The sequence below is a fragment of the Buceros rhinoceros genome, unplaced genomic scaffold (genome assembly GCF_000710305.1).
Source record: "Buceros rhinoceros silvestris isolate BGI_N320 unplaced genomic scaffold, ASM71030v1 scaffold605, whole genome shotgun sequence".
Classification (NCBI taxonomy): domain Eukaryota; kingdom Metazoa; phylum Chordata; class Aves; order Bucerotiformes; family Bucerotidae; genus Buceros; species Buceros rhinoceros.
This window is the reverse complement of record NW_010411000.1, coordinates 28,570-48,923: the sequence shown is the minus strand read 5'-3', so window position 1 is coordinate 48,923 and position 20,354 is coordinate 28,570. Positions and strand designations below refer to the sequence as shown.

Below are 20,354 nucleotides of genomic sequence, written 5' to 3'. Positions count from 1 at the left end.
TGGTGCATAAAGATCGACAGAGCACAGTGATAGATCTCCACCTCTTCCCAGCTTGTAGCACAGACTGTGCCTCACATTAGGCACGGCATGGTACAAGCTGCTGACATTGTGCCTTGGAAGGCAAGTCAAGCTGTCTGACTTGGTGCATAAAGATCGACAGAGCACAGTGATAGATCTCCACCTCTTCCCAGCTTGTAGCACAGACTGTGCCTCACATTAGGCACGGCATGGTACAAGCTGCTGACATTGTGCCTTGGACCCTCATGCCCAGTAAACCTGCAAATGGGGAGAGGATATCCCTGGTAATACATGCAAGGAGCACAAAGCAAGTCTGTGAGCAGACAGCGGGGAAAGCAGGACTGGACAGCATTAGGGAGATGCTTCCTACCCACTTGTACCAGGGAACAAATGATCTGAACTTCACCTGAACACCACGCTTAGGTGGAGTCCTGGCTTACACAGTGGGTCTCTGACGCTGATGTACAGCTATACCCTAAGTCAGCAGGTCAGAAGTCTAAGCACAGATGTCTAGACCATTTGGTGGGCCTTAGAGTATCTCACTTGGCCTCCAGTTGCTGTTGCTTGCATGGGCCTTTATGGTTGCTGTTAGTCAGGACACTGTAGAGTATCTCTAATGGTAAAAGACATCTCTGTTTTGCCACTTGAATAATTTCCTCAGTTATATCAAGTAGATACAGGTCTTCTCAGAGAAAAAAATATTATCCTCGTGCCACAGCCACATCACTGATAAAGACTTGTGCATAGGAGAGGTTGCTGGGTGGCTGGAAGGATTTGGAAATATTTTAACACACCAAAGCTGGGCATTGAAAGAGGTCTCAGTGTTATCCAAACTAATCATCTTGAGGGTCAACAGTGCAGAACAGTCTAGCCAAGAATCCTGAACTGTCTTTGACTACATTCAGTTATTCAAAAAATACCATTCTGCTCATTTCACTCTCCGTAAGAATATTCACAATTGCTTTAAAGTATGATTACACTGCACAAATCAGCAGATCTACAGAAGCGAGAAAAGTCACCAGTATTTTTGAGAAACTCCAGGATCAGAAAACATGCTTTGAAGCCGTAGTAAAGCTGTGTTAGTGAACCGTGCAGCTCACTTGGCATTTTCATTTCTACTAAGACAAGATCAGATATACAAATTCAGTACCATTAGCTGTTCTTTCCTCTTCAGCATTTCTGTATTGTGCCTGTAAAGTCCTGATTCCTTCTTGGCAAAGTGAATGAGAGTATTTCCGTTCCACTCCGGATATGTCATAACAGACACCATGACCATAAGGAGAGAGGTAAAGAAATACAGATAAGAAAAAGCAACAGAGCCACCAGAGCACAAGCCTTTTTTAAATCCCTTGTGGACATCATTTTACATCAACACAGAGAAAAAATAGAGTCTGAATCACCTTTTGTCTAAGTGTTGTCTCTAAAGTAATGCAAGAGAGGAGTTTAATCCACTAGGTGTATTAGATCATTCACTTCATGCTCAATTACACTTTTTCTAATTCTGTTATGACATCCAGTTTTAAAAAGTTAGCTTTAAAAAATAAGACATTATTATGTGAGCATCGCCAGAAGAAGCTTCCTTTGTCATGGAAACAACATTACTCGATTTAATATAAATCCCTGCTCTTATCAAGCAATGATTCAACTGGTCAAACCCGGGCCAAGACTTGCAAAATGTTGTGTTAAAAACAGCGGTGTTTGGGAAGGAGCTCTGAGCATCCGGATTTTTTCAGAACTGATTTACATCACGACTGGTGCCCACAACACTGGCTTGGCAGTCAAACCAATTGCTGTCTCCAGGAAGGCCTTACACTGTTACTTGATTGCGGTTTTGTCTGCCGGTGTAAATGGCGCCCCAACTACTGTAATTTCGAAACACTTAAAGGGTAAAGTGACCAGAAACTTAGTCAAACCAAGGCACAATGGTACAATCTGCAGCGTGGTTTTGACACCGTGCTTTAAGCAAATTGTGCAGAAATAAACCCGCACAAACAGAGCACACTGCCAGAAAAAGGCACCGATTCCTTCCAAAGCGGCTTACACAAATTTGAGATATGGCTGCCCTGTAGCACCGATGGCTGCTGGAGGGATGCAGGTCTCACTGCAGATTAGAAAATAGCAGCAGCAGCAACAGTTCCCTCCACTCAGCGGATTCCTTCTGAAGTGGTAACTCCGGACAAAAGCTGTGCCGTGCCACATGGGGTAAACCTCTTTTTCAGTTTGCCTTAACAGGTTTTTATCTTGGAAATCAGTGGAAGAACCTCTCTTTGAGCGTGGTGAGGCATTCTCAGTGTGGTTGATGACTTCCATGGCAACTGACATCTTGAGTTAAACCAACAAATACCTTTATCCTGTCTCTGACAGCAGGCAATACCAAGCAATGTTTCTCAAAACCTTGTTCTGGTAGGATGCAACCACTCATCGCAAAAGTGTTTTAAAATCTATCTAGACATGGTATGCTTGAGGTGCACATCTCCAATGAGGGAACAGAAAGAGGACCTGTTTAATTTCTGGCCAGTCTGGGACACACTCTTCAGCTAATCTGAGTTGCTGCTGATCCAATGAAGTAAACTTGAGGGTGACAATGATTTTGCTTGTCCACAACCCAGATTTCCTGTTAAATCAATCCCCTGTCTCGGCAAAAAGGCTAGTCTAAAAGTTCCTACCTAAACACTGAAAAGGGGGCTACGTTGCTTCCAGATGATGCCTAAGAAGGTCCAGGACCACTGCCCTGAGAGCTGCCTTTTCTGAGAGCAATAGCAAACTTTTTTTCCTAGTCAAAGATTTTTTGTTTGTTTGTTCTTTTCAAGTTTCAGTCCTTCACACACCTTTGTCTTCTTCCAGACGTCCTTGTCTCTGGTGGCTGCGAGACCATGGCAACTACCTATGACATGAGCCTTTCAGATGGAATCATGGAATCAGAGGATAATTCCACTTGGAAGGGACCTCCAGAAGACTTCAGCACAACCTGCCACTCAAGGCAGGGTTAGTAATTGGATCAGACCAAGTTTCTCAGGGTTTCTTCCATCTGGGTTCTGGAAAACTCCAAGAATAGAGACTGCACAACCTCTGCAACTGGCTACAGTGCTCACCTATCCTCAGGGTAAAACGGCCTCTCTGTGGTATGAACCTGCCTTGTTTCAACCTACGCCTATAGCCCTCATTTCCAATTTTCCTCATCCTCTTCTTACAGGCCACCTTGGTGTCTGTGAACTTGCTACAGTTGACTGACAACTTTTACTATATCGAGCAGCCTGAAACTGGATGCGATATTCTAGGAGAGGTCCAGCGAGTTCTGAGTAGAGGGGGACAATCCCTTCCCTGCATCTACTGCCCATTGTCTTGCTAATACAGCCCTGGACACGTGCTCTTAATCTTGCTTTCCTTGGGACCTGTGTAAAGCATGCAGAGTCAAGGCTTCCAAGTAGCCTTGAATGGTTTATCACACTGAAAAAAACCTCTTGATGAGTTTCACTGGCTGAAGTTTGAGGGAATCTGCGCTAACGTAAGACTTTTCTCACAGAGGGGACGTTGGGAAACAGAGGAGCTTTTAGGAGTTCTGCACTTGTTGTGCTGCCGAATGCCACATTCATTTGCAAGGCAAGTTCTTGTTACTACTCGTTATTATTTGCCCATTTATACTTCATTACATTTCAACAAAACCCTGAAGAGAAAAGATCTAAGACAGGAAATTTGTTTTGTGCAGGGTCCCAGCAAGTTCAATAGAAACCCCATCTGAGTCACTCTTGGAACAGAAATGCGTGATGAACAGCTACAGGAGGCTGCAGAAACACTTTCTCCACACACACACACACACACGTACCCTACCCAAGGGAGAAAGCTTTAATTAATCTACTAATTAAATTAAAGCTATTTGCCCTCAACTATCACACACATTCCTCCCTTTCACTCCTCCCCACAGGCGGCTCCAGCAAGTGCATCGTGCTACAGCTCTCACTCTAATATTCCCCAAAGGGGTTTGGGGACTGGGAAGAGCACAGACAAGGGAGGCGAAGAGCTCATTATGGCGGCGGTAATGGGAAGTGCTCAAGCTCATTCTCAGTTTCCCTCCTTCTCCTTTCAGTACTAGGAGACATTTGTTTAGATATTGTGCCAAAGTGCAGGGGGGAAAAAAACCCTCACAACCAAAAAATTCCTCTCAAATCCCATAAGGAGTCAAATCTTTGCACAAAAGACTTTGCCTAGAGTGGTTTTCTCAACAAATCCTTCTTTCTCCTTCCTGTCTCTGGAGGGTTTTGCCACTATTTCACAGTAAAAAACTCAAGGAGGGGAATAAAGTCCATATTCATGAAGGGACTGAATGATGTGTCAGAGCACCAACACGGTGAGACGAGCTAGCACAGAGTGCAGCAGAGGGGATTAGAAAGGAAGAGAAGCAATGTAGGAAAACTTCCTAATGAAGATCAGCGAAGTCATATGCAGAAAAAACTCCACCAGTACCAACAAATTACCAGAGGAAGACTAGAGTCATCTCAGAGGCATCACAACCAGCTTTGTCTGTCCCTGTGGACACTGCCTGGGTGGAAAGCAGGCTGTGAGGAGATCGCTGGCAGATCCACGGAGCATGAACTGCCTTGTTCCTCTGACATCCAACCTAATGACTGTGAAGAGCAGGACGAGGCTGTGCTTTCCCGTGTGTTGGCTCCATTCACAGTCATTGAACGCTGCTACAAATACGAAACACGATGTAAAAGGTTGCACCCATCAGTTGAGGAACCGTGGTGTCATTCAAGCTGAGGGGAAAGGAAAGCTTTTACTCTGCTTACAGTTGTCAGTGTGAGCTATTTCACTATTTTGGAATAACAGTTCTAAAAGGTGATGCAATCTGCTCTGTGGGGGAAAAAAAAAAAGCGAAAGTCTAGAAATATGCACATATTCCTGCAGTGTTGATCAATATTTACGGTCCAAGTTTTCTGGGTGAAAAAAGATGGTACGGAGAGACACTTGCAGTGCCAGTGTTTGTTTCTAGTTAGTAACAAAAATGAGAGCCCAAGGTGACTTGTGCTGCTGTAGATTGTGCATTAATGAATCCCATCCCCACTCCACTTCTTGGAAATTATCTGTGTATTGTTTTTCCACTTTAAGGACCCCAGATTTCATAGGCCAGCAGAAATATTGCACGGACTTCATCGTGGCTCATCAACAGTATTTAAATATCTGGCAAGAGTGCTCTAACAGCAACATTTAAATGTAATTCCCAGAAAAGACAATCTGTGGTGATAAGCAGTGGTACCATGACAGGGAATAGCTAAGTTCTGGGTAGACAAATCATCGCCAAAGGGGTGATCAGTCCCACCAACGCGATTCCCTCCATTGATGCAGCAGATGGTACTGGGTTCGTTTGTGATTCATAATAGTTCAACCATACACAATACTTCTGTCTGGGGCATTTGTAAGCTTAAAAACGGGACCTGTTTAAAGATGCCCTAGACATCGCTGAATGTAAGAAGACACACTACCTGTTGTAGAGTATTTGTCTCCTTAAAGTAAAGGAGTCAACTTCTCAACTAATGTATATTGATAAACAGTGATTTATGGAGGGGACTTGGCCTTTGTCCTTAACCTTATAACCTGTGTTTTCAGAACCTGAGAACACGCACGTCTTAACGGGGATCGTGCCTTATGATTTGAATGCAGTTCAAATGTGTCCCACTCAAGAACATGCAGTTAACAGGTGAGAGAGTACCATTCCGGACCTCAATTCCCCATCCCTGGTATTTCAAAGGAATGATAAAAACATACTGCTTCCATATATACCATAAAGGAGAAGCACACACCCAGACTATCAGCGAGGACCCGGGTATGAGCCACGCTAAAACCACAACAGCAGACAGCAATACCTGACATGTTCACAGCAGCCTGAGAGATACAGAAACACATTCACACCTAATTCCTTTCTTTAATCACAAGCGCTGAACTCTGGAACACCTTAGATGAGGTGTGACATGTAGTGAGATTGTCCTTTTACACACTAAAACCCAATCAGACTCGCCAACCTAAATCCATCTTCTGAGGAGTCGAAAGCAACAAATAAACAGAAGACGAGCAGAGACAGCACAACGTGGTGGAATCTCAGTCGGCATCTCACACCAGACAGAACATTCAACAATATGTACGAACAGTGGGCTCGCAATCCACCCCAACAAATCGTCCCTGTCAGGAACCAACCCTGAACACTCCTGCTTTTCTTTTCTTTTTTTTTTTTTCCCCACATTGCTGTCCAATATGATCTGCAGCAGTAGTGTTAGTGTTTTGGAAGGGTAAAACAGTGTGTAAAAGGTTTGGGCTGGCATTGAACAATGTACCTGAGATGAGTTCTAGGCTCCATCTTTCTCCTTCTTGAAGTTTCTTCTTTTTTTTCCCCTTCCCTAACGCATTATGTGCTATTATCATTATTTCTTAGCTGCTGTACCAAGAATGCTCGGCCATTACACTCCAAGTTCTTCTGAGCCATGAGGAAAGACGCTACCACTTCCTGCAAAGAGCAGGATTCCTGTCCCTGCATGACTCCTCTTCCGAATGCTTTGCTTCACATGGCGTGAGGATCAATAAGGTGCACAGAGACTGCCCGTGAGACAGTCACGGGGGTAGGAGGGAGGTGGGACCCTGCCCCTGCTCTGTTAACCGCTCTGTTAGCAGCATCAAATAATACACACAGCAGTGAATTTACCACGTTTGCCCTGCTCACAAGTTGTTCTTAGAAAATCCTACCATGGACTGCCCTTTCTTTGATGAGCTGCAGCTCTAGCAGGTTTCCAGAAGTTCAGAAATACATGCTACAAACTAACATTGCAAAATTACTAGAAAACAAACCAACAAAACAAAGCACAGTGCCAGATTGCATATCCTATCTCAAATTCCTGTTCCACTCTTCTATCACTGCAGGGTGTGATTCCATTTAAGGAGGGATAACACGCAGTGACGGAGATGGTCATCTTCTAAGTACAGATCTCCCCCTTAACGGGTGACTTCATTCCAAAGGACCCAGCAGGACTTGGATGCATTTCAGACCCTGACAGATCAGCCACAGGTCTCACTTTCAGAATCTTGTCATGACCCAGATTCCGCTCCAGCACTTTCTGCTCTGCTGCTGTACAGAAATCTGCTCAGATAAGGGATATCTTACTGAACGAGGACAGTTCGGGCGTGCGTTTTATTAGCCTCATGGTACATCTCCTGTCGTTTTCTCTGCTCCAAAAAAAAATGCAGCAGGCATCTAAAGCGTTAAGCCAGTCACCTCGGTGGCAGGTGGAAGGGCATTCTCGATGCAGAACTCGGTGGCACAGGGGCCCTCTCCAAGGGCAGCAGATGCTTCAGCTGTGCTGTTTGCAGCTGACTGCAATGCGCAGACATTTCGGACTCAGAATCTTTTGCATATTTAAACAAGAGGCAATTTTTCAGTGTCACAAAAAAGGAAAAGGGAAAAAAAGGGGCTTTAAAGCCCAAGCAGACATGGTTACTGCTCTACACTGAAGTTAGTAAGTGCTGGTGGATATATTTAAGCCTCGCTTCCCAAGTTTAATTTGCTAAATGGGTGGAAACATCCACAAGCTGGAATCCCGAAGAAAGAGGTAAAGGTTCTGTGGGCGTGTTTATGCCTGCTATGTTTAAGAATGTCTCTGTATGTTGCCTAAGAAAACCTAATGTTCAGTATTTGTGCTTGAAAATGCTGGATCCCACTTCACGTGTGACGATGACCGCGTGTCTTGGTGTAGCAGGCACCGAGCAGTACAAGCCAATTTTTGCCTCTCTGTTAACAGTGGTGACTGGGGAGAGCCGTGCAACACGTGCAACACAAGCTCAGAACACAGCCTTGCTTTGCACCACAGCCGTGAGTTCGTGCCTAAGTCTTTCCCTTGGTTGTTGTTCTTAGTAAGCCAAAACCCACAGAAGAGGTTGTTGCTCCTTTTCAGACAACTATCCCCACGGGAATGCCTGACCAGGACCTGAAGAGGACACAATTTCTCAGATATTAACAGCTTAATTTTCAGCTTCCTACTCATACCCTTTCCTTCCAAGAAGATAATTTCTCTTCCGTTAACGTATTTCCAGCTGCCGAGTGAAAACCCGTTATCTTATTTTTATTTCACAGGATGTTCAGTCCCTCGTTGTCCACTCCACAGCCATAGGTGTGCAAGGGAATAAAGACAGGCAAAGCACTTTCTCTAAACTTTCATAACTCCACTTATTTCTGAATTGTAATTTGACAGACCAAAAAAAAAAAAGATGTAGCTCTGAAGCCCTTGAAATGGCAATATTAAATTACATTAATTTAACCTCTTAATTCAGTTCAGATTCAAGTTAATATAAAGAAGGTCTCATTTGCCATGGAGACAGATAGGTTTGGTTTTCCTGCGATCAGAAGAAAACATTAACACAGGTAAATACTGTGTGTCTAATACATCCTGAAGAGAAAGCGAGAAGAGATTTGTCTGCCATGAGAGCAAACTGCTGTCATACTTACGATAAACAAAGATTTGGAAGCAAAATTCACGAAACTTATTTTATATTGTCCCTCATGGGTTAGTCTGGGTGACTCTGATGTATATTGTCATTTATTTGACGGAGATTCCTGCGTTGAGAATTCTTACATTACACCTTCGTCAACAGGTAGAAATATTTCAGTTTTCCATTTATGAAAAATTTAAACTGAATAAGAACCACTGCCCCCAAACTCAAGCAATCAGTACAGAAAACAGAGTTTTCTCTAGACTAGTGTAATTTGTACTCATCCCTGTCACCTTCCGTTTATTCTTTGTTACATTATGGTAAACAGGATTTCAGTCTTCCCCGGTTTTAACTGTGTTATTTTACAATGGCTTCTGCCAGCTTCTGCAGCTGTTCAGCGTTTGTTTTTCTCCCAAAGCCGTGACCACAGCTGGAAGATCGTCCCTTCGCATCGCTCAGCGTCCTCTGTAAGCAGTGCCATATAGTGAGAGCTGACCTCGGGACAAAGACAACCTGCCCCTCCAATATTACTTGTCATCCACAAGGTGCTATTTTGGATTTCCCTAAGGATGTAGGAAAAATCCATGGACACAAAAGGGAAAAGCAGTTGAGTTTTCATCTTTGTGTCCCATAATTAAATACGTGCAGAATTAACATTGTAATCAATATGTTACTGTGTAAAAACCAAAGCAAATTAGACCTTATCATTTATGGTCCCCCTTAATTCACAGGATAAACCCCTAAAAGATTAAAACACAGCTGGTAAAGTGTTGGAAACAGTTATAAAACAGAACAAACAAGCTCCTGCATAGTGAAGGAGTAAGTTACGTCAATGCAAACATGAAGGCACCCATCAGATGAAGATTAATGTTGCAATTCACACCAGAGTCAGAAAATCTGGAGGCACTGCACCATGCCCTTCTGTGGCCATCCCATCTGTGCTGCTATGACAGGTACTGTCCCTGTACATGGATTTTATGGGTGAGAATAAGTAAGATACAATGTCACGTACAAAGAAATGTGAGAGAAAAGGCAGAAGAATAGGGTTGCTTCATCATCAGTTCAGTACAATGAACTGATGAAAAAATGTCGTGTTTCACTCAGATACAGCTGACGATTTTGTTTATGGTTTAAGCTGCAAGACAGATGAAATACAGAACCCAGCGCTGTATTTTGGGTTGGTGGAAGATACGAATCTCTGACTGTCTGAAAGCTCAGCGTCTCACAGAGCTCCCGAACCCTAGACAGATCTCCGGGCAGCTCACCAGCACATGCTTCTCCGTAGTGCAGCACGGAGATTAACCAGACTCCTCGTGTCCACCTCGTGCGTCTGTCTTTAGCACCATCATTCTAATACTGGAGCATATGTCAGCGTTAAGGGGATTCACCTTTTCCATACCTTTCAGAGACAGGGACGCAAAGCTGATCTCGTCTGACAGAGAGAGGTCTCGTGTGACACAAAGAGGACTGAGAAACAAGAAGCTGCCGCATTGCTCAAATTGAGCGCTAACCTGGACCAGTAAGAACATTTGATCGCAGAATCACACGGAATCACACGGAATCACAGAATCACCTGGTTGAGAGAGACCTTTAAGATCATCGAGTCCAACCGTTCCCCTGCACTGCCAGGGTCCCTGAACCATGTCCCTCAGCTCCACACCCACACGCTGTGAAAGCCCTCCAGGGATGGGGACTCCACCACCTCCCCGGGCAGCCTGGGCCAATGCCTGACAAGCAACCCCCAATTCACACCAACCTCCTGTCAGGGAGTTATTGAGAACCAGAAGGTTTCCCCTGAGCTTCCTTTTCTCCAGGCTAAACAACCCCAGATCCCTCAGCTGCTCCTCATACGGCTTGTTCTCTAAACTCTTCACCAGCTTTGTTGCTCTTCTCTGGACACACTCCAGCCCCTCAACATCCTTCTTGACGTGAGGGGCCCAAATTGGACTCGAGGTGCGACCTCACCTGTGCCCAGCAGAGGGGGACAATCCCTGTCCTGCTCCTGCTGGCCACACCAGTGCTGGTACCAGCCAGGATGCTGTTGGCCTTCTTGGCCACCTGGGCACGCTGCTGGCTCATGTCCAGCCACTGTCACCAGCAGACAGTCTGTTCACCTGGTGTTTCTGCATTGGTTCAGACATAACAGGCAACACATGATGACCCAAAAGGTTTAGAATTTGTATATCTGTGTTGCTGGAAGAGGTACTAAAATGGACTTGCTTAGCCTGTAATTGCATCAGAATTTAGTTGCTATTGCAGCGCAAACATGTCATGTATTTTGTTTTATTTTTTAAGTAATGGAACAAATTATCATAGAACTGGCTAACAGAGATATAATAACTAAAACCAGCTCAGCCAGAGGGCAGCGAGGAAATAGAATATTTTAATATTAGTGAGGAAGCAAACGCAAATTTATACCCTTGAGCTTTAGCATATCTCTAATCTTATCCAATATGCATTTTGCAGTATCAGTTATCTGGCGAGCCCTTGTAAACAAGAAAGGCAAAAAAAAGGTCCAAAACAGCTTTGTGCCAAAATACGCAACACGCTCGGATGTGGCTGTCAGGGAAGAATAATTAAAAACAGCCTGAACTCTACTTTCCCTTCCCAAATCTGCAAATACCAATAGCCCAAATTATTGACAAACTGTTTCAGGATTCTTCCAACAGGCCCAAATTAACAGCCTATATTTAGTCCAAATAACCCCTAAATAACCACACTTTGGCTGAGTCAGAGAGAGATTGTGGGACCGACATCGTTTGAAAAGAGTACACAGAGGATGAAGGGTTTTCCTTTTCTGTCTAAAGCTCTTAGAGAATTAATAAGAATTTTACACTCCAAAAGAAGCCTACTGAGCAAGGCTGGACAGAAAAGGACATTGCATAAATGTGTATAAACTGCCAAAAGCAAAAAACAACATCAAAAAAAGCTGTCATTTGTTCCTGTTTAAAAAGGGGGAGCACTTTATAAAGTGCTCCCTTTCCACAGGGTAAGTCTGGTTTGAAGACACGATACTTATTTAGAAATTGTATTTTCTACAAAAAAGAAGGAAAAGTGGTTAAAATTAAATTCTTCAAACCTTTCAAGAAATAAAAAGTCTATCAAAATACCGCAAAATATGTTTTAAAGGTTAAATTATGTGGGGAAAGTACTTTTCCTGCTCTCTAAAATGGACCTTTTCTCATTTTTTTTAAAGATCCTGAAGCATTTATTTAACAGTGTGGTTTCATTTTGTTTTTTTTACAACTACAGACACAATGATCCATTAGAATCAGCCCTCGCCCACACAGGATCTTCCATTCAACACTCCATGTTAAAAACTCCATGTTCTAGGAGAGGTAGTAAACAACATTTGTATTAACGTCACAAACCACCCTAGGAAGATGAGTCCCGAGATATTAAACGCAAGACAATCACTTCAGCAACGGTGACCTGCTATCTTCCATTCATCATCCACAGGGCATTCAGAAAATGTCTCATGCTGCTCAGCAGAGATGAGGTTTCTCAAAACTAAAGGAACCAGCATCTAGTCAAAGCTAATTTTTAACCTTTCACCCTGCAGGGAGAAGAGCAGTAGGGGGGGTTAGGATGGTTTTTATCGATATCTAGAGGAGTCCCTTGACACGGACAGGTGTTAGTGTCTATTCATATGGGTAAATACCTTAATCTAGACACCCAGCATTTCGGTTAAACACTGGCCTAAGTACTCTCCTGATGGCAGTGAGGTACACAAGCCAACTCCAACACGCACAGGAGTAGAGGCAGGTCGCGTTCATTGGGAAGGCGATGTTCTCCATTTTGGGCACAACTGTCCTTATATGGTATGGAATAACTATATCACAGAAATTACCATATTTTACTCCATTTTATCTCCAAAATCCTCACTTCCAAATGATTTCCACATGGCAGAAAAAAAAAAAAATCCAAGAGAAGCACAGTTTTCTCTTCAGGAGTATGAGCACAAGCTAGCCTGGAGTGAGCTATTCACCCCTTGCCCAGAGGAACAAAGAGGGCTTTGTTGAGTTGGGTACCGTGCCCTTGGGGACTGCAGTGATAGCAACACTCGGGCTTTACGGCTGGCAGTGCTTTTTAATGGCCTCGTAGGTTTTGAATAAATAGCCATGTCTCTATTGCTCGGAAAAAGAAGCCCTGCAAACAGCTTTAAGCACTCTACGCTCTGCCTCGCATCTCCTTCCAGACCCAAACGGTGCAGGGATGCAAACGTGGGGGGTTTTCACATTCTTTTCCTCTATTCCTAATCTTTTGCTGCCATTTTCCCCTCCCTTTTAACATAGCTTTGGTTCTGCATCACAGCAATCTCTTCAAGCTGACTCCACAGTAAATGTTCTTAGGCTGCTGCCTCAGCAAACCAAACGAAGAGCGGGCCAGCAGCACGCTTGCTAGAGACTTGAATAATATCCCTCCAGGTGCTGGATATTAATAGCTGAGCAACACGAAAAATCACTGATTCTGGTTTGGTTTTTTTTTTTTACACGCTCCTTTTCTAAGACTTTTATTTTATTTCCCAATTTGTTATTTGACTGCTCATCCAATGCTCTTCCAAGCTCATGAATACAAAATCAGCAGGGAAAAAAATCATATTAATGTCCTTAAATCAGTGTTGTCATCATATTATTTGCCTGTCACAGAAATTATTACTGCTACCAGTGGGCACAAAAGTGAACATGTTAATGTAGGGCAACTATTTTCTGCTTTATAACCTGCTGTTATGTATTTCTGAGACCTAGATATCTTCACTGCTCAAGTAAGAGACGTTGCATGTCGATACCTGCGTTTGGGTATGGCATTGTGAACCAGACATTGGTAGAATATACGTATTTCTAGACTTCTTTTTTTTTGGCTGTCATTCACGTTTTGTGGAAATAACCTTAATAAGCTTAAAATCATTTTAAACAAGTGTGTCTTTCTTCAGCTTCTGCTATAACCATAACGACACCTGCTGTGCCCAGTGTGAGGTTACAAGCGCCAGTGTACCGGAGAGCACCAACACAACATCAAGGCCTCCCGTCAGCTTCAGGCGTCTTAGACAGGAGTGTCAGCGTGCTTGGCTTTCTCAGAAAAACCCAGGGACTTGTAGGTGTCTCAGGTGGAGGTACCGCCCTGAGGTACCTACCACTCTGTCACTCTCTGTAAGCACCGACCCCAGCTAGCTGCCAGGCTAAGGACCATCTGGAAACTAGGATCCTAATGTTTATGCCTCTGAAAAGTGCTTGAAGTTGGTTGGTATCAAGGACACTGTCATTGTTCTGCAACACCATTTTTCTCAGATGTTTTTTGTGGTACAAATCACCAGAAACTCTGAACCTTCTCTTTGAAACTCCCTTACCCAATATCACACATCCTGAGAGTTTTTTATTATTATATTTTAAACCAGGTGTGGGCTTTCAAGAGGTTGTTATTTTCTGCTGATGGCCCTCAGCACTGTCTCCTTATATTCAAAAGGAAAATCTGTAGAGCAGCAACATCTTGGCTAGCTGAGTTTTTTCTCCTGTGGAGAATATCCCCAGCACTTCCCTAGATGTATTTGTTTGTATCTGTATTTGCATGACACAAGTAACAGGGAAGTCCCGTATAACTGCATTACGTTAGAGATGGTTGCAATCCTACAGGGAACTCGACTTCTCTAACAGGGTTATGAGACATTACAAACCATAGGGCAGATAAAGTCATCGGAAGATGTCTCATTAAGAGCTGCATGGAAAAAACAGTTTGCTTAAAGAGCAGGGCCCAACATAACCATCTACATTCATGCCTGAGGAACCTCACATGTGGGCTGCAGCAGAAAATGGGATGCTCTAACAAACAGCGTAGCTGGAGAGAAACTAGTAGAACAACGTGTCTGCATACACTGCCTCTCATCTCTAGAAAATGACAGAGGCTGAAGCGCAGAGGATCCTCGCAGAACAGAGCCTGGCGCTGGAAGCGACAGCTGCAGATGGGTAACGGAGGATACAGGCAGCTCTCTTCTCTGCCAGCTATAACACCCTTAATTACCCTCTTCCCTAAACAGGGTCTCAGCAAACAGCTCTAGTTTCTCTCTTCACCTCTTCATAATTGCTTAAACACAACCAGGTCGAGGTTTCGTTCTCCGGTCTGTGAGACGCTGTCTGTGCACCCAAATCTGTATTTGCTCATCTGACCCCCAAACCCTGACCACAGGCCAGTGCTGGTATACCAGAGGCATCACCTGCACCTTTCTTTTTCATCTTTTTTTTTTCAAGGAAGTCAGTGAGCATATGTTTGCCAGCTGATAAAACGCCATGAGGAATATCTTACCATTTGAAACACTGAAACTTAGCAATTCCGCAAGAAATTCCAAGTATTTGCTGAAGAAATACATCTGATTGAATTACTACAGACAGTTAGAACACCTGCATTGCAGTTACATTTAAAATTCAGTTCATACACTAAGCCAACTTTGTGAGTCATGAATTTCATTGTTTCTCAAGTACATTTGGAACCAGACAAAGGAGGGACAGTTTAGGATCCTATCATCTCCTCAATAATTTTATGATGACTTTTGTTAATATTTCCAATAAAAAAACCCAAACCCACTGCCATCGTAGGTGAATGGAACGAGACATCGATCAAAATGGCAGTGAAAGTGAATTCAGATCAAAAATTAAGTAGGATGAAGAAAAACAATGTGCAAGTGAAAAGAGGAGAAGCTCAGAAAAAACAGAGAAAAGAATGAGAGTGACTGAAAAGCAGCGGTCTAGCTAACAAAAAATGGATTAAAACCAGTTAAAACAGCAACATAGACATTTAAAGTTAGGAAAGCATTTAAAATGGTGAAAAATAAAGCTCAAGGAATCTTCTAAAAGGTGTAGCAGGTATCATGCTGCCGTCAGTCCCAGGTGATTAATAAGAAGGTGGAATAACCTTTGTGATGGACAACTACAGAGTAGCCTGTTAAACCTATGAGAAATCTAAGAACGCTGCTCTCTGACAATTACAGTCGGCCTAACGTGCTCATTTCTAATTATTAGCATATTCTTCTCGTGTTGTCTGGTGTGAGTCTGTACTTGAGGCCACCTAGAATTTTCCATTAACACACTTTGTCCGCTTTTTGCCTTTTCTAAACCTGTTAACGAATGTGGACAGTAGTCCGGGCGCTTTGGTTTTCCCTGGGCGAAGTGGGTCTGTCTCTTGTGGAAGCCACCCGCTGCTCCTCCAGGCAGGTGTGCAGATGCAGCCACACTGACTGTGAGGGATGGAGATGTGCCAAAAAATGGGGATCAATCCCAGCTGCTGAGAGCAGGAGCTCTCCTGGAGAGTAACGGGGGATAACTCAAACAGTACCAGAGGTCTTCAGAGGAAAGTAATGTAAAAGATTTTTTTTCAGGAATTTCTTAGAGGTTCGGGTCACATCCAAATTGACTCTAAATTTTTCAGAAGTCACATCCCCTCCCTGGGTAGAAAATCTGAAAATCTGCTTTACAGAGAAGCACCAGTTTGAGGACATCAGCAGAGCATATTAGAGGTGGTTTAAAGAGAAAATGTGTGTCCCAGTGGAGAGAAAAAGCAAGGGAAGCACCGTAAATAAAAGTACACCATTCCTGAACTTCATCTGTGAGAATAAACTCAGGGATGCAATAAGGAGCGAACGCTAGACTCAAATTATGGCACAACCCCCATCATAGGCGTCCGTCTCTTCGCTGCCCAAAGAAGCCCAAACACACAAGCTCATATGCGTCAAGTTGTTAACTGCAGCACCTGGGTTCCTTCAAGAGACTATAATGAATCCTTGCACTCCAAAGAGATCATAAACATCGCAGAAACAGCGTGTATAAAAGTATATTTGTTCTTATTAGCTCTGGTTTGCTTCATCGTTCTTCATTAGAGCAGTTCTTTCCAAAAGCTGGAGCTGCTCCCTAATTATCCAGCTCAGCGATCACAGTTATGTCCTGAAATGCTAGGGACTGGAAACGTGCTGTCCTTCTACATTTGCCAGGAAGGTCATCCACCTGAAAGCTCAAGAGATCTGTGCAGTCACACTTATCTCCCTTAATTAAAAATTTTTCACCTCTAAATAAGAAGACACCGTTTGGCTGTCCCAAGCTGAACACCAAAAATCTTGAGACATTGACGATCACTGGCCATTTTAAAATATGTCTTTTGCTTTTCCATTCATATAACTACTTAATTGAATTTTTTTTTTTCCAGTCTGAAAGATATGCTTCATACCCAGGAATTCAGCAGCTCTTTCCACTTTCACCTGGTGTAGGATGCACCTCACCACACTTGCAGATAGGAAACACTGAGGCTGTCCTAGGCTTAGCTGCAAGATGGGAGCCCCTAAGAGACTGAGATGTGACAGTTGTTATTTCTGGGTCGCAAACCAGCAGCATGTTGATGTAATCTAATGTATGTGCAAAAAACCACAGCCACAGTGCGTAGGGGAACAATGGGCAGGAACAGAGTTACAATCCCCGGGCGCGTCGAGACCGAGAGATTCGCGTTACTTAGTAAGTAAAGACCTACGGTGAAAATAAATCCATGTAATCGTCATAACGAGTTGAAGGTCTTCAGAAAAGTGATGAAGGAGTTTGGGGGTCTGGATCTTCAGAGGGTCACTTGTATGGTTTCGTAAAACTGGCCCTCTGAAACTGGAGGCATGCAAACGCACTGGCTGAAATATCTCAAGGCTTAGGTTGAGACGGGAATCTCTAACTTCACCCTCTCTGCCTGGAAAAGAGAATCTTAAGCCAATGGATTTGAAAGAGGGGTCCCACTGTTTTTTATTACTACTTTATGTTCTTTTTAATCTCGGATACAAACAGTGAAGAAATGCCCTCAAAGAACTGACTTGCCCTTCTACAGGAAAAGCAGCGATCACAGTTCCACAAGGAGGTTGGAAAAGTCATAACGTTACATGGGATCACAGAGAAAAGGCCAGAATCAGTGTCAGCAACAGATTCGTCACTCACAGCAAGTGCTGGCCTTCACAGCATGTATTTACAACAGGACAATGTCAGTGAAAACATCTTTCCTTACCGTGGGAAGCCATATAAGAGCGAAGATGCAGATCTTCCAACTGATGGCCATCTTCTCTCTCAGTTTTGAACTTTAGTCAAGTTTTTCTTGTTAACACTATTATTAGGGCTGAAGCACACACTCTCTGCAGATCTTCTAAGGTCTTCACGTCAAGGCTCAGATTTCTGCAATGAAAGAGAAAAATTATAATAAATACGGAGAACATGAAGAGAATGGAAGAGAAATGGACAGAAAGCAGAGAACCCAACACCCGAACTGTGAGTTGTACATACTAGAGATCAACCCTTCTTGTCTGGATTGCAGCTATTTCACACGGTCTTGGGTAATTAATTTGAAACCAAAGGACATGTCTGTATGACCGGTATCATAGAAACTACTGGAACAGGTTTCTGTCACTGCAAGGACTTAAATTGCACCCGAAGGAAAAGGTAGGATAGATTACTTTGAACCAGAAAAAGGACCTGACTGTCTGCTTCATTTCTGAAGTCATGGTTTGACCTTCATGATTTTCAGTGCTGTCTCCAAAGCACAGCTGTCTGGGGACTTTTTAGGAGACTGTACAACGTGATGATTGATGCCTAGAGACCACTTGCACTGATAACGAAACGTGAGCGGAGTTGTTAATAAGCTGATAGCTTTTTGAGAACTCAGCAATAGAGGCGCAAAGAAATTAATCATAGTGTCAGGCTAAAGATTCATCCCTGACACAAGACAGGACTGACTTACATGGACAACAGTGTCAAGCATATCTGTGACTGCCACTGCTTGGTCTCTGCCAAGGAGCTAGATAGGTGGTCAAGACATCAACAGTCTTGACATCGACCTGACATTAGCTCCATCCTACACCTTCCTGCCATAACCCTGTGTTAAAAAATTCCCGCTCTCTCCAAATCCTGATGATTCCTCAAACAGGAATCACAACTAGAGAAATGTTTAAACAGAAAAGAAAATGTATGAGAGAAGAAAAGAGTGATCATAGAGAATAACAAATCAGGGATACAGCGCACACAAATGATTAGAGAAAAAAATAAAGCAAGGGTACATTGGAAAAACATCCAAAATATAAGAGAGGGCGTGAGGAAATAGAACACAGGAGAAAAGACTGGAAAGAAAACAGACTGAAGGCAGAAAGTAAAATGACAAAGGTAAACGTGAAAGAACTATTTCAATCAGGGGACACTTCCTTTTTACACTGACTGCAACATTCTGCCAAAACATCAGCCTTTAGAAAGGAGTCTTTCAATTTAAAAATAAAAAAGGGAAATTAAGCTCTCTCTAAATTTTTGTCTTCTCTACCCAGAACTTGACTAAATGGAGAACAATGATTCATAATATTTCCTCTAAACTGATCTGCTTTCTTCCATCCTCTCTCAAGCAGTCACTCTCACTCTGCTCTAGAGCTGAATTTAATTACTGAACTGTATTTCTGATGGTTTATCATATAATGAGGGATTGATAAGAGCTCAGCTGAAGAGGACAGCAAACATCTGTAGTGACATTCAGCAGCGAGAGGCTGGAAAACAAAAGTCACTCCATTAACAGATGCAACAGAAAACCAGACAGACGCATTAGCAGACACTGGATTTGAAATTATTTCACGATCGTTGCACTGCTGCGTGCAGGCCAACCCGAACAGGACAGAGAGCGGTGCGGAGATTGAACCTTATCCTTGGATTCTGCTGTTGTAACGCATCAGAAATAGGATTTAAACACATTGGAAGGGTGGGAGATGCCTGGCCAGATAGCCTGTGGGAGCGCGTTACCGTTTAGAACACAGCCTTTCCAACATCTGAAGCCCCAGTTCCACGTTAACCCGGCATTCTCCGTGTTTGGGAAGCAGAAAGTGGATGTTTTCTCTTTTATCTGAGTTTCAAAGGAACTTCTAAAGCGATGGCAAGAACATCTGCAAACCATTTCATTGCTTTTCTTTCACACTTTGCAGAGGAAGTAAAAGAATCTACTTCATTTTTGCCTTCAAGGTAGTCATGGAAACCTGCATGAAAAACTGGGCTGAGACCTTCAGATCGTCCGCAGAGACTCAAGTGTTTATTAGGCAATAACAACTACCAGCTACTTCTGTGAACTTCAGCCCCAGCCTGCCGCAGCACCGGTACCGATTGTTTAGCAGCTCCCAGCCTGTATGACATCCGTAGGTGCAGAGTCCAACTGTTACCAGTGGAAGGTTAGTTATCTCACAAACAGGTACAACCAGCTGTGTTCTACTAGAAAAATGAATATATTAATAATACAGGCAACGTTCATAAAGCATTTCTGTTTCCATTCAGTGCTGGGAAAAGAAATACACATATGAATATCGGGTTTGGAAGGGAAGATTGAACTATCGTACTGTCTTTCGGTGTCACTGGTTGCCAAATCCTGTAATTTCATCAGTAAATTAGAGATATTGGTGCTTCATGTTCTTGTTTTATCTGCATCTGCTGCTATAATTGAAGTTAGTAGTCAGAACAGCCAATAGCACGGGGACTGCACCATTCAGTTACACGCATAGAGCTCCCAACATAAAACAACCTTCCATGATTTCTGGTGAAAAAAAAGGCCTGTTGAAGTGACTGCGAATCTGAAAATCAGTAGATTATTTTCCTAAAACGAAACAGCCTTCAGGGGATTTTTTTGAGCATGGCTGAAATGCAGGAAGAAAAAACAAAAACCACTTTTTTTGTCAGCTAATGATGTAAGAAAGTAATTCATCATCTAAGAAGGTGGATTCGTTTGTCCGCTGTAGACACTTACGGCGCCAGAGCAGGTTCTTTGTGTTACTTAGTGGTGAATCATAGGTTCTTCAAGGGCAGGTTGGAAAAGCTCCGGCAAAACACGTCCTGCTGCACATG

General features: G+C 43.2%; 1 protein-coding gene across 1 annotated transcript in view; it reads right to left on the bottom strand.

Annotated features, from left to right (window-relative positions):
• The window catches only part of ADCYAP1R1 (adenylate cyclase activating polypeptide 1 (pituitary) receptor type I), a 103,310-nt gene extending 85,754 nt beyond the window's left edge, over positions 1-17,556 (bottom strand). Inside the window, exon 1 of the mRNA XM_010135809.1 lies at positions 17,506-17,556. Coding sequence (XP_010134111.1) covers positions 17,506-17,556 — 51 coding nt within the window. The remainder of the gene's footprint in view (positions 1-17,505) is intronic.
• Between the last annotated feature and the right edge of the window lie 2,798 nt (positions 17,557-20,354).